At 36.8% G+C, this 14122-nt stretch overlaps 1 protein-coding gene across 1 annotated transcript in view; it reads right to left on the reverse strand.

Annotated features, from left to right (window-relative positions):
* GPR158 (G protein-coupled receptor 158) overlaps positions 1–14122 on the reverse strand; it is a 436580-nt gene that overhangs the window by 389508 nt on the left and 32950 nt on the right. The window contains 1 exon segment of the mRNA XM_025930720.2: positions 10080–10185. Within this exon segment, the coding sequence (XP_025786505.2) occupies positions 10080–10185 (106 nt within the window).

Raw genomic sequence — 14122 nt, forward strand, 5'->3', positions numbered from 1 at the left:
CCTGGCACTGTGTGATTAAATAACTCCAACATTCACATTTACAAATTCATGTTTAAAAAATATATATTCTCAATTTTTGAACAATTCTGATTGTTCAAAAGTTCCGCTTATGCTGAGCTAAACAGAGCCTTCAGTAGTTCCTACTGGCTTACTGATAAGTCAGTCACTTATCTGGGTCCTTTCAGAAAACACATAAATAGTCCTTTAATAGCTACTTTCATGTTTGAAAACAGTTGTCAGATCATCCACAGGTCTTCTCTTCCCTGGAAAAACATCTTTAATGTCTTTGAGTCTTCAAAAACCAGTGTTTCAAAGTCCTTAGTGATCTTTTATTTTAAATTTCTATATTCCTTGTCATACTATTTGAGGTATTTTCTGTTAAGTTTAGAAGACAATGAGATGTGAACCTCCCAAGACCTAGACTCAGGCTAAGCTGGCTTTTGCTATTGCTGTTTTGCAGCCATACCATACTACTGACTCATATAGAACTTTCAACTGTTCTCCCAAATATTACTGTTCACATGTGCTGCAACTAAACCGTATCTTTCTTCCTATGTTCAAAAAGATAGACTTCTGTATTCATATTCAGGATCTTACCTTTGTTCCTACTAACTTTCATCTTGATAGACAGGTCCATTTCTCCAACTCAGCAAAATCTTTTTAGTCTCGGATTTTTAACTTTTGATGAGAGTTATTCTTTTTTTTTAATTTTTTTATGTTTTTATTTTATTTTTGAGAGAGAGAGAGAGAGAGAGAGAGAGAGGGGGGGGGAAGGGAAGAGAGAGAGGGAGCCACAGAATCTGAAGCAGGCTCCAGGCTCTGAGCTGTCAGCACAGAGTCCAACGTAGGGCTCAAACTCATGGAACGTGAGATCATGCATGACCTGAGCTGAAGTTAGACGTTTAACCGACTGAGCCACCCAAGTGCCCCTGATGATTTACTTATTCTTAAATACTTGTCTCCTATATCATTTTTCAAAGACTTGATGAACTTTCCGACCAGCACAAGGTCCCAAATAAAACCCTACAACAAACTGCTATGACCTTCACTGCAAGTTAGCATCAGTCAATTCAATCACTTCTTAAACACAAACCCAAAGCCTAGGCTTAATTCCTCTCTTCAGTGAGAGGGATGTGGGATTTTCAAAGTGGCTACTTAATGCAATGCCTATGTACCATGTCTAACATGACACCGACATAGGACAATACCCCCTAATCTCTTCTATCCAAACCCCAAAGTTAAATGTATTTTGTAATCTAAAACTCCCTGTACACGCTCACTCTTAGTCCAATATAGATTTATCCCATTGTATGTTTCCTAGAAAATAATAGAAGATAGTTGCATTAAAAAAAATGTGTTCTGGAATCAAGCAAACCTGAATTCTAATTCCAACTCTGCCAATTACTAACTGTGTGATTATAGGCAAGTTATTGAACCTCTCTAGGCCTATCTCATTGGTAAAATGGAGACTATAAAGATAAAATTTATGTATGCAAAACACGTGGAACAAAGCAGGTGGAACAATTTTTGACCAAAAGCAAGTGCTACTAAGAAACTGCAGTGGTCATTAGTATTAATGTTAAGCTTTATTTTTAAGATTTTGATAAAATCTTGGAGTTGAAACAACAGAAAAGTGAAACCCACCCACAGTTTTTACTGTGGATTCATCCACTTCCAACTGTAACCTTTGATTTGGAGGGGGTTGTTTGTTTGCATTGGCAATCCTCACTGGGAGCCAAAAAAGAAAAGGAGTTTCTGGATATAACAGGGAGTCTGCCACTTTCTCATAGATAGTCTCGGGATTCTTCAAATTGACTCGCTTTCTCTATTCTCTTCTTCCCAGCTCCATAGAGTTCTAGATAGAGATACCATGAACAGTTAAAAGATAGATTTGTCTTTTGAGACTGCATGTGCCCTATCTCTTTCAATCTACCCACTTTATACAAATAATGAGCTGCCTTACAGAAATCACTCTGCACATAATTCCTATAGTTATAAATTTCACATCCTAAAATTAAAAGGGCTTGTTTTCAGGGTATAAAAGTTGGCTGCTTCTTACCAGTTTTCTACTCAGTTACTTACACAGTTTGAAAAGACTTTTTTTGCATAATATCACTTCACTCTATATCCCAAAATTCTTATTAATTCTTAAACCATGCTGGAGGACCTGATTCTTTTCCTTACTGTATATCATATATATCATTCCATATCAATAAATGAAGAATGATATCATCATTTTATTTTTTTAATTTTTTAATGTTTATTTTTGAGAGAGAGACAAGACAGAGCATAAGCAGGGGAGGGGCAGAGAGTGAGGGAGACACAGAATCCAAACCAGGTTCCAGGCTCAGAGCTGTCAGCACAGAGTTCAACACAGGGCTTGAACTCACCAGCCATGAGATCATGACCTGAGCTGAAGTAGCTGAACTGACTGAGCCACTCAGGGGCCCCAATATCATCATTTTAAATAGAAATACAGTATTGTGTTTTTACCATGCATTATAATTAATTTAACCAATTCTTTCTTGGTATGCATTTAAGTTGTTTCTAAATTTTTATTACAATAAACAATATACTATAATAAGTAGTCCAATACATATGTATTTATGCCAATTTTTTATTATTCCCTTATAAAACTTATTCAAAGTAGAAGTAGAAAGAAAAAGAACAGATGGGATAAGGAAGAATGCAATTCACAATGGTGATACATTTTACCATATTTCCAGAAAGTCTGAGAACAATTTGCATCCTTATCAATACTGCATGAGAATGTCCACTTGGCTAAAACTTCACCAACACTAAGCATTATATTTTTTTTACCATTTGCCAATTCAATAAGTAAATTCTTGTACTTCTGGAAGATGTGTGAAGACTTATCTTTAATAATAGGGATTATTCATTCCTATGTCTCAAAAATTACTGTACGTATTTTAGTCCCTTAGCAAAGTTAGTATTTAAAAAGCTAAAGTCAATTGATATAATTTTAAGCTCTCTGGTTCCCTCTAGAATGAAATGATTTCTTTTCAGTTATAGATTTCCTCTGTCTTGTTGACCACTGTATTAAATAATACCTAGAATATAGCATTGCTAAATAAATATACATTGAATGAACGAAAACAATGAATTTGAATTAATCTATTAGAAAATGTGTCCCATGGAAGATAAAACATGTATCTCGTTAATCATAAGTATTAACAAGACTAATTGTTCAGCAAACTTTTAAACTGGGCATCAAACAGAGAAGCCTAAGGTATCTAATTAGAGGTGAACAGACTAAAGTCAGAACTGGGTAGCACGAGACAAGGTTAGAAATAGTGGTCCACAATTTCACCAGAATCTAAATACAAACCAGTTTTCAACTAGGCATAAGGAAAAACATACAGTATTCTGATAGTGATTTTAGATTTTCCTACCAGTGATTCCCTTCCTCTTCTTTTCCCTCTCCCTATCTCTGTCTCTGTCTCTGTCTTTCTCTTTCCCCTACCACAAGATGGCGATAGCCACTGTTGAACTCTTAGATCAGTTGCTGAAAACCTCTTTTCTCTAAAGGATAAAGCCAACTTTCCCTTAACTGAATTTTTATGTACCGCAGTACTGTTATTTTGGAATAGTGATTCCTAACCCTACTTTGGGAAGAATTCCAGATATCTCGTCCAAATAATTCTCAGGAGCATAGTGGAAAAACTCTGAAAACTGTAATCAGTTTCTATTAATTTAAGAAAGAAGGACTATGTAACAAAATCAAACACGTTAGGCCTTTACAACTTCAGAAATAAATGGATCCATACAGTAGTAGCATGGCCTGGTTTTGTTAAGTCTAGTAAAGCAAGGATACTCGCTTGAACCAGAGGATATTTAGCTTTGGAAGAAAGACTTAGAAGCAGACTGACAGCAATCTTCAAATATCTGAATGACTACTAGGAAGAAAAAAAAAATTAACTCAATTTTTGGGTAATTCCAGTGGGAAATATCAAAAGCAGTGGCTGTATGTTACAGGGAGTCCACCTAGCAACAGAGTGGGCTGCCTCCATTAATTCAACAAATATGTCAGGTTCTGCTAAGCACCAATGAACACCTGATCATTGCCCTATATTCCAACAGGAGAGTACAACTTCACGTTAACCATGTTTTGTATTAGCAAAAAGGAAAAAGAAAAGTTTCACTACAAATACAGTAGAAATTTAAATATGTAAAGATTGCCAGTATTTACTTTTCACCATTTACTAAAAGATTTTTACAGTTTTCAGTGTAAAATAATGGCATTAAAAATCATTTGCAAGTTTCTCAATATTTATTTTCAATTGAGTTAATACAGTAGATCATAAGAATGCCTATATAAGCCAAAATTCATTTCAAGTTTCTCCTTAAATGTCCCTTAGTGGATTTAAAGTCAGTGTTACTATAAGAGGAAATTCAGAGATTGGAAAAGTTTCAATAATCTTTGTGTTTTGACTTCACTATAAGCTAGACCATATTCTAGAGGATAGCTGTCCACTACACTGTTCAATATGGTAACCACTAGTTACATGTGGCTATTATACATTTGAAATCAGGCTAGGAAGGACCTGAACTCTTAATTTTGTTTAATTTTAACTGATTTACATTTCAATAGCCATAATGTGGCTAGTGACTATCACATAAAACAGCAGAGTTCTAGAGATAGGAGGACAATAACATGTGTAAAGCAGAACCTTTCTAGAAAAAAGGAGATTTTAAAGAGAAGAGATTGGTGAGATTGCAGCCACAAGAAGAGAACTAACACACAGCTGTGTCTATGCAATTTCCCTCAGTCAAATTGAATTAAATAAGAGATCTATGGGAAAGGACTCTATATCCTGCTGTAGCCAAATGAGTAAGCTATATTCTGTATATGAAACTGCTTTCAAAAAGAGAATGATTAACTCCTTCTGCTTTCCTTAGATTTTTGCATTAAATTTCTTTTCTTGCATACTAAATGAGATCTTTTCTTACATTTTCAACTTTCTAAAAATATATCTTTAGAAATTAATTAGATTTAATGTAGTAAAGAGTTACAAGTAGAGTCTCATGCAAACATTCAGTAGAAAAAAGAGATATCAGAAAAAGTATCTTAAAGCTATACAAAACCATTTGCTGAGCCAACAACACAACCATTCTGGTGATTCCAGATAGAACCATAAATCTGATAACCTCAAGATGTAGTCCCCACAGCAGAGGACACAAGGTTAATTGGCATGTAAAAAGAAAATAGAACTTCTATTTATATTTAACCTTTGTATTTAAAAAAAAGAAATTAAGCTTTACTAATTTAAGACTCAGATTGACATTAATGCTCTTACTCAGTCCACATATCATCGACCACAATACTGATAAGTCCCTGGAGGGATCCTGAAGGAATGCTAGGAATTCCATGACAGAAATATTGACAGTGGTTAACTGGTTTCTTCACTAGCTTTCAAATTTCAATGTATTACCGTTTACAATTGACCATCTAAGTGTATTTACAGAGTATATTTTAAGTTGTAAAATATTTACAATTCTTCCTAATGAGATGGTATGTGACCTGGAAAACCTTTTCCCATACAAAGATTTTCTGGTTATCTCAAAGGGAACTACTGTTTCTAAACTCAAAGATTAGTTATGCATTACTCTTTAAAAACAAAAGAAAATGCCCCAAATTTGCTGACCTGCTCTACGATGACAAGTGGTTGTCAGCAGTGCCTATGCAGCAGGTACTTTCAAAAATATAAGCTGTTCCTTCAAAGGAAAAGTAACATTTTAATAATCCATGAGAAAGCCTTTTCAAATGAGCATTTTGAAAACAGGTACAGTATTTGGAAACATTTTCAGTGTTTTTGTTGCCAGAAACTATTAATACTCATTAACTGTATAAAGTTGGAAATAAAAGTGTCTAATCTGTTTGAAAATATTCTTCACATAAGTTTGAGTGGACTTTTTAACCTATTCCCTTAAAATTTTTAAATTCTAACTTTCCAAATAGTTTGTAAGGACCAACTGACATCAGGGTAGAGGAAAGACTACCAGCTGAATTTTGCAAAAAACTTTGTAAAGTTGGTAGATGGAACCGAAAAATGAACATTGTAATTTAGAAAACATTGTCAACAATTTATTTCTTTAATTTGGAATAACATATTCTTATGAGGAATATTTTCACAACCATGACAGACATTAAAACAAAGTAAAAAGTAAACTGAACTTAGAGACCTCTGAATCACTGCATTACTAGGTATTAAACTTTTAAAAAATGATGAAGCATAATTGTGAATCAGTTCACTATTCTCGTTAAAGATATAATTTTATAATATATAATCTACATTAAAATATTTTTTTAATGTTCATTTATTTTTGAGAGAGACAGAGACAGAATGAGAGTGGGTTGGGGGCAGAGAGAGAGGGAGACACAGAAGCAGAAGCAGGCTCCAGGCTGTGAGCTGTCAGCACAGAGCCCGATGCAGGGCTCAAACTCAGTGAGATCATGACCTGAGCCAAAGTCAGATGCTCAACCGACTGAGCCACCCAGGCGCCCCCAAAATATTATTTTATCTTTATCTCAAACTAAGTTTTCTAATTTATGATATATAGAATATATAAATATAATAAAAGACTCATATACTTTGTAGATGAAAAATACACATATACTAATGGGCAGATACTTAAAAAGTTTTAAGGCTACCGTCCTACTTTAAATAATGATTAAAAAGTTTTTACAATGGAAATAAAGTAAAAGAAAACTTTTAAAACAAAAATGAATATTGATTATTTTAATGTTTTTAAAAACTATTCTGTAAGACAGTATTTTGTGTACTAAATGCAAACAATATGAAAATGGGCCAAGGATTATTTAAATGAACACTGACAACATGATCAAATCCCTATTGCAATGATCTGGTCACTTACAAAACAACCAGAATAATCCTGCAATCCAGTTCAGGATGTCGGTTCAGATCCTGTTTTACTCTGCCCTTTGAAAAATACATAGTGGCCTCCTAAGGGAACGTTTGGGTCCCTGTAAGGACCCAAACTCATTGAGAAATCGATTTCCTCATAAACCATCCCATGCTTTTCTAAAATGCTCCTGAGGCTTTTGTCATTGGTCACATGCCACTTGTCTGTTTCCAACATCCGACTCACTATTCTGGTTTAAGATACCCTGCAGGCTAAAAATTCAACACACCAGAAACATTTCGAAAGTGAAAAGTTTGCCTCAATATAACTAAAATGTGTGACTTCCACTAGTATTTGCAAGAAAAGAATGTGAAACATTGGCAAGATAAAACCCACAATAAACATGATGAGTATCTCTGTTTCTAATGATATGCATATTCATGAAGATAGGCCCCTACACCCTAGAAATATGAATCATGTTAAGTATTTCCGAAAATAAGCCAGTTTACACAGTGATCTTTGGGGTCCGTAACAGAAGACATGTGACAAGGAACAAAGGAGAGCCAGCGCAGATGAAAAATACCCTGAACAAGTGATTTTTCTTTGTTTTCCCAAGCAATAAAAATGTCAAGAGAAGCCAGATCCTAGTCTCCAACTCACATCAGTACAAGGAGGGACTGAAAGACTACTGGTAGTCCCTAGACTGAAGATGTGATGTGGAATGGTTGTAGGTGCCTAGAGTGACAAGCATCAACTGAAGAATCTTAGAGACGTCCAACACAACAGTGTGAAGAGGTCCACAGAGGCCGGTGCAATTCAGACTACCCACCAAGGACCTCATGGGCCAGGACACCAACATCTCCCACTCTCCATTCTAGCACCTGAGCAGGGGAGAGGGTGAAGAGAGCCAGAGTCTAAGTCAAAATATGCATTTTGTACATTCAGTGTTTGTTGATACTATTTTTTATCATTAAGCCTCTTTCTACAACATTTTCAAATGAAATTCATAGAACTGTCCATTGTTTTATAGGACATGTTTTCCCAGTTTTTCCTATAGGAATCTAATAAATACAGTGCTCCCATATATAATGGGAGTTACACATTGCAACCTAATCTTTCTTAACCAGAACAGAGGATAATATTTTATCTTGAAATAACTTATTTGAAAGCTTTAAAAAGACACAACACCCAGAAAATTAATAATCTTGGCGCAATGAAAATAAATCAACCTTCCAAAAGAAGAAAGAAGTTCTTCCAATATAGCCATCTAGTCAAACAGAAGTGCTAGAAGGAAAAAACAAACAAACAAACAAAAAACTATACCAAGATTATTGGAGGCAAGCAGCAACTGTAACAAACTGAAAAGTAAATACCTCCTTGTTTGTAGACAGACTACTTATTTGAACCATCCAGGAACACCACTGAAACAAGGCTATACAGAAATGAGCCCATAGCCACACTACAACATCCATGCAGAAAAAAATTCCACCCTGGCTGAAAGACAAAGGTAAATAGCTATATGCTATTGGCATGGAGATAATAATCAAGCTAAAGATGTTCACTGACCAGTGATTGAAATTCCTATCTTTAGAAACGCCAGAATGAATCCAAAGGGAAGTAGAAACTCAGAAAAGTTCAAAAATCATGAGAACAAAGAGTGAAAGGAAGCAAAAAGAGGACCCTAACTTCTATGAATTGCTAAGACCAACACCTTTCACTTACATAATTTGAGTCCCAATTTGGGGGTGAGGGGAGAGAAGGAAGTGAGGGCTGTGTGGAGGGGTGGCTATGTGAAGATGTACAGAAATGTGGGAGGGGATATGGGAATATGCAGGAATGTACAGAGGATACTAAGGAAGTAGGAGTCACAGGGATATGGCAGGGATATGTGACGGATTTAGAGGGAGGTGAGGAGTTATGAGGATTTCTTGGGGTTTTAGTGGGTGGGAGGGTTGAGAGATATTGTGGTAGGGAGTATGGGGATCGGAGGAGGTATAGTATAGGTAGTGGGGATGTGTGAAACCGTGGAAGATTATTTGGGGGGTGGCGGGGTATGAGGGTATGGGAGTACATGGGTTGTATATGGCAGGATATGGGAAGGCTGCACATGGGAAGCATGCAATGGGCATATGTACATGCATGTACACCAGTGTACTGCCTGTGCACTTTTTTCTCTGTATAATGGCACAAATAAGCAATCACTGATAGTATCCTTCTGCCTTAAAATTTCTTACCTTAAAATTATACTACGTATTGAACCTGAAACTAATGTAACACTGTATACTAACTCTACTGAAATTAAAACAAAATTAAAATTAAAAAATAAAGATCATGTAAGAAGGTAAAAAATGCACTACATAAAATCATCTTCACAAGAGCAAAAATTAAAATTGAAAATTTAAATTACTACATTTATAGCAATATCCCCTGTATTTTAAATAAGTTAAGCTGACCCTCCTCACAAATTCATGGACTCAAAGGTAGGACAGCCCAAGTATTCATTTAAGATCAGGAATTTTATTGTACAGCTGTTTCCAGTATTTGGCGACCTGAGAGACAGATACTGAAAATGAAATCAGGATGTCATTGCATTTCTTCTCTGAAACTTCAAAAGACAAGTAACAGTCTTATTTCCACATGTATGATCTCTAGGCCTATTCTTTACCAACCAGAGTCCCATGAAATCGAGCACAGATAGGAGCTGCAAACTGGAAAAACATACACAAGTATACATGTTTCATATCCAGGTCCCTGTATAGTTTTCTCCTTGTTCTCAAAAATTGCCCTGCCATACTTTATTGCTTTCCTACCAGATGGCAGCATGTCTGAATGTATAGCTTCTACGTTTCAACAATCATCACACTGCATAAAAATGTGCATAATCTGGTTGACCCCTCCTGGGATTTCTCACTTCATGGCTATTTTAATTGGAGCCCCGTTCTGAAGAAGAGGGTCAGACTTTAACTAAAGCAAAACGTCAGACATATTTTTAGCTTCAGCCAAATGAACAGTTATTCTGCACAACATTTTTTACCCCTCTTCCAGTTCATTTGGCAACATTCAGAACTGCATAGGAGATTTTTCTTTCCCAGTAGGATGTCTCTTGTTCACTTACCCATACAAATACAATATAATTCAAAAGTTATACATTTCCGAGCTTCTGATTTCAGAGGACTTTATCTTCATGTTCTTACCTCTGAATTGTTAAGGTGACATTTGTGAGTTCCTGAAAACCAGCCATCACTTGAACATTGGTCAATGTCCACTTTCTGAAGATTTATGTCAACTTTCATAACACCCCTTAAAAACAGAGAAAGATAAGAACAAATTAATCTGAGCCTTTACAATTTCTACCTCTGTGCTCCATCCCAGAAATCAGACAAATCAATATAAGAGTGCACTAAAAATTTTCACATCGCCCACTCACATCCAACTAAAGTGTACCAAGTGAAGATAGGCACACAGTACAACAGAAAAAAACACGTATTAGTTTTACTTAAGTCCCAAAGGCATAGACCCTGTATTGTTCACTGTTTTCAGCTCCCCATATAATGCCTGGCCCATAGAGGTGCTCAATAAATATTCAGTTGATTGACTGAATTCCTGACAGTTTTGCTCTGGACATGGCAGCGAAGTTGACTCTAAAATAACAACTGCCCCCCAGTACCCCTTCTATTAAAGTAAACCAAAACAAGGCCTTCATCTCATTTCTTTCTATCCCTATTTCCCAATGCAGGGCCAGGGATAGGGAGATGGGGAGGGGAGGATAGCATCTCTTTCCTCTGATATTCCACCACAAAGGCTTTAAGCAGCTCTTCAGGTCTCCCAGTGCTCCAAACCAGAGATTTGCACCACCTACAGAAGTGCTGATTAGCAATTTTCTTCTCTTAACTCTGGAAACAAAAACACTGCATTTCACTTAGCCATTTGAGAAAAATCACTAAGAAAGAGAGCTCACAAATTCAGAGCCAAAAGTAAAACTGCAAAGAAAGCTCCAATTTTATCTAAAATTTTTCCATTTTCTCCAACCAATCTTCTTACATTTTCATTTTGCTAAGATCCCTCTCTTCTATTTTTCACTACCATGAGCACTACTAGCAGCAGAAACATTTTTCCTACAGTGAACTGTCACCACCTGCACTTCATTAAAATAAATATTCTATGTTCTGGGCCTTAAAGCTCAAAGCTTTGTAATGTCGTTTCTCACAAACTTGAGTAAAGCAAAAACACATTTTCAAGGTCTCTTGTTCCCAATTTAAACTATTTTCATTATGGCATTATTAAATATGTACAAATATCAAGTTAGGCTCAAACTCTTCGTATCATAGTTCTTGTACCTACAAAAATACCCACAAAATTATGAAATAAATGCAAACAAAACTATAAATTCAACAAAATCTAAATTTAAAATATTAATTTAAAAACACCAATGATTACACTTGGCCAAACTAAATAGAATAGAATAGATATAGATATAGAATATAGACATATATATCTATATATATAGATATAGAATATAGACAGATATAGAATATAGAATATTCTATTCTATCACCTACTCTATCACCTATTATGATTCATTTCTCTCTTTTCTCCTTTTAAACTATTGTGAAATCTTCCCACAAAGCAGTTTAATGTCATTTGGGCTTAATTTGGGGTGAATAAGTCACTTATGTTTTGTAAGGCTGCCTCTGATCTTTCCTTATTTACCTGAAACAAAGTACTACACTAAGTAGCGCTAACATGGTCAAAAGAGATAGAAAACAGAGACACCAAACCCTCTTGCTAGTATTTGGTTATCCAGATAACCCAGAACATGTGTAAATTAATTTTTCAGAGGATCACTGAAATGAAAACCCAAAAATTATCACAGAAAACTTACAAATCCTTCACAGAAACAAACTTCAATTTGCAAAAGACACAGTTTGCAAGCTTGTGGACCATGATTCTATAAAACAAATGGCTGTTCATGTGATAAATTAATGAATTCCCAGGCAACCTAATGCCTTAGCCAGTTTCCTCCCTTGCTCTTTCAACAAATACTTATTTCTGGTATGAGCACACCACTATGAGAGATGCCACGGAGGTGAACCACATAGGCCCAAATATAATAATGTCAGAACGTTTAATGGAAAAAAGATGGTAAATTCTGGGGGATCTGGGAAGTTATCATTTGGGGTATAGAAGGTATTCCATTAACATTTGTTCATTTTCTGATTGCCTTCCTTGCAGGACTTTCACTAGAACTATGTTCCACATAGGTCATGCCAATCATGCTGGCCCACTGCACGCTCCACTTCATGCTCTTTGAAAAACTATATATTCATTTTTTTCAACCATTCAATAAGTATGTCGAGGCTTACTTTGGGCCAAAACTGTTCTTGGCTTTTGAAATGCAACAGAAAGGAGGGGAAAAAAAGTCCCTGCCTTCACGGAGCTTCACTGTAGTGTGGGTCATACTACAAAGTAAAAAGTGCGATTCCAAAAAAAGAAAAAGAAAAACTTCCAGCAAGTCAGTGGAATGATTAGGTTTTTGATTTTGTTTTTTTTAGAGTGGACAGGAGACTACAAATTCAACCAGTGACTCAAGGTATAATTACAGCAGGTTCATACCACACTCTCCATTACCAGTCAACGTCAATGACACAAAATATCCCCCTGAGCTACTACTGTCTAGTATATTTTGGTATTCTGCCACGAATGGCTTATTTGGAATACATCTCTAAGTAGTAAACTAGTAAAAACTATACATTTTTATTTGTTCCACATCTGTCAGGAATAACGAGGTCAGGTTTTCCTCAACTATCTGGCTACACTGATTTTAGTTACAAGATAGTGCACATCTTCCCACTCAGGAACATTGGCCACTTTAAGATTCCGGGAGGCTGCAATTACTCTGGTCCCTTCAAAGGGAAACTGGCTTAAGAAATAGGGATCTTAATCACTGAGAGTTTTCCCTCTTAATTCTAGGTTCATATGCAAGAACCAAAAGTCACCGCAGACCGTAAACAGCTCACGAAGCTTTCTGGGGTTTGTGCAAAACCACCAAAGGTAATGAGTCGTGCGTTTACCAGCTGGGAATTCAGTGCTGACTCATCTTCATTAGCGCCGCTGTGCTGCCTTGGTGCCTGGAGACCTACAAAGCCCTCAGGGAGGTGCCGTTGACTTCCTGCAGGGGAAGTGGAAGTTTGGGGGACTAGGTGGGAAAAGAACGCTCGCTGGGTGGGAAAAGGTATCCTGCCGAAAACCACGCAGAGGCAAAACCACCCACTAGCTACCCTGAGCCCACAGAGGGTGGGCCGGGCTAAGAGCCCAGCAGCCCCTGAGCGGTGAGTCCCCTAAGCGCATGCCTCCTGGGGGCGGAAGTACTGCTCCCACATCCGATGAGCGGGTGCCTCTGGGAAGCTCTGGGATTGTGTAAGTGGCTGCAGTTCCCTGGTGTGGGGTCTGGAAAGCAAGGGCCAAAAAAGCCAGGCGAGTGGCCTCCAGAGAAGAAAATTTTGTAAATTATATCTCCCAACACCTGGGTGTTTAGCTGAGCTGCAGACCAGCATTTTTCTCTTCTACCTGACACCTGAAATGCCACAAGCCTAAAATGGGATTCGTCCTCCACCCAAATTTGCAGTTGCCCCCATGTTCTTTTTCCATGAATGGCTTCCATCCTTCCAATTATCCGAGTCGATAATCTGTTGCGAAACCCCCAAATCAAAACAATTGCCAAGTTCCCTAGATTGTACTGCCTGAATGCTTCTTGCATCTTAACCCTTCCCTTCCTTTTCTGCTACCACTGCCTTGGTTCAGGTCTTCATCTCTCACAAGGCTAAAAACATTTTACAATAGCTTACTGATTTGGTCCTACCTCGTATTGCTCCAGGTAAAGATACTGGTTTGTAGGTGCTGATGTTTATTTTGTTTAGGGTCCTTCTTTAAGAACCACGTGGAAAATCATGAACACATGTATCACAATATGACCTTTGGCCCCATATCTTTGTGTTTTAACTGCTGGGTGGGTAGCAAGATCATTACCAGAAGCTATTTGTATACCAGGATGGCTAGCAATAACTTAGCTATACGTAAATGTAACTACAAACTGCTTTAATATAGATAAATAATCCTGAACTTCCCCTTAGCTGGTTTCCAAAATGCCCACAGCCTAGGGAAAATGTAATAGAAGCAAGTTACAGTAGTAAGAGACCCTTGCAGTTAAAATATCCTCCTTTTAAAAATTTTACAGAAA

The sequence above is a fragment of the Puma concolor genome, chromosome B4 (genome assembly GCF_028749965.1).
Source record: "Puma concolor isolate L17-30 chromosome B4, mPumCon1.1.hap2, whole genome shotgun sequence".
NCBI classification, from domain to species: domain Eukaryota; kingdom Metazoa; phylum Chordata; class Mammalia; order Carnivora; family Felidae; genus Puma; species Puma concolor.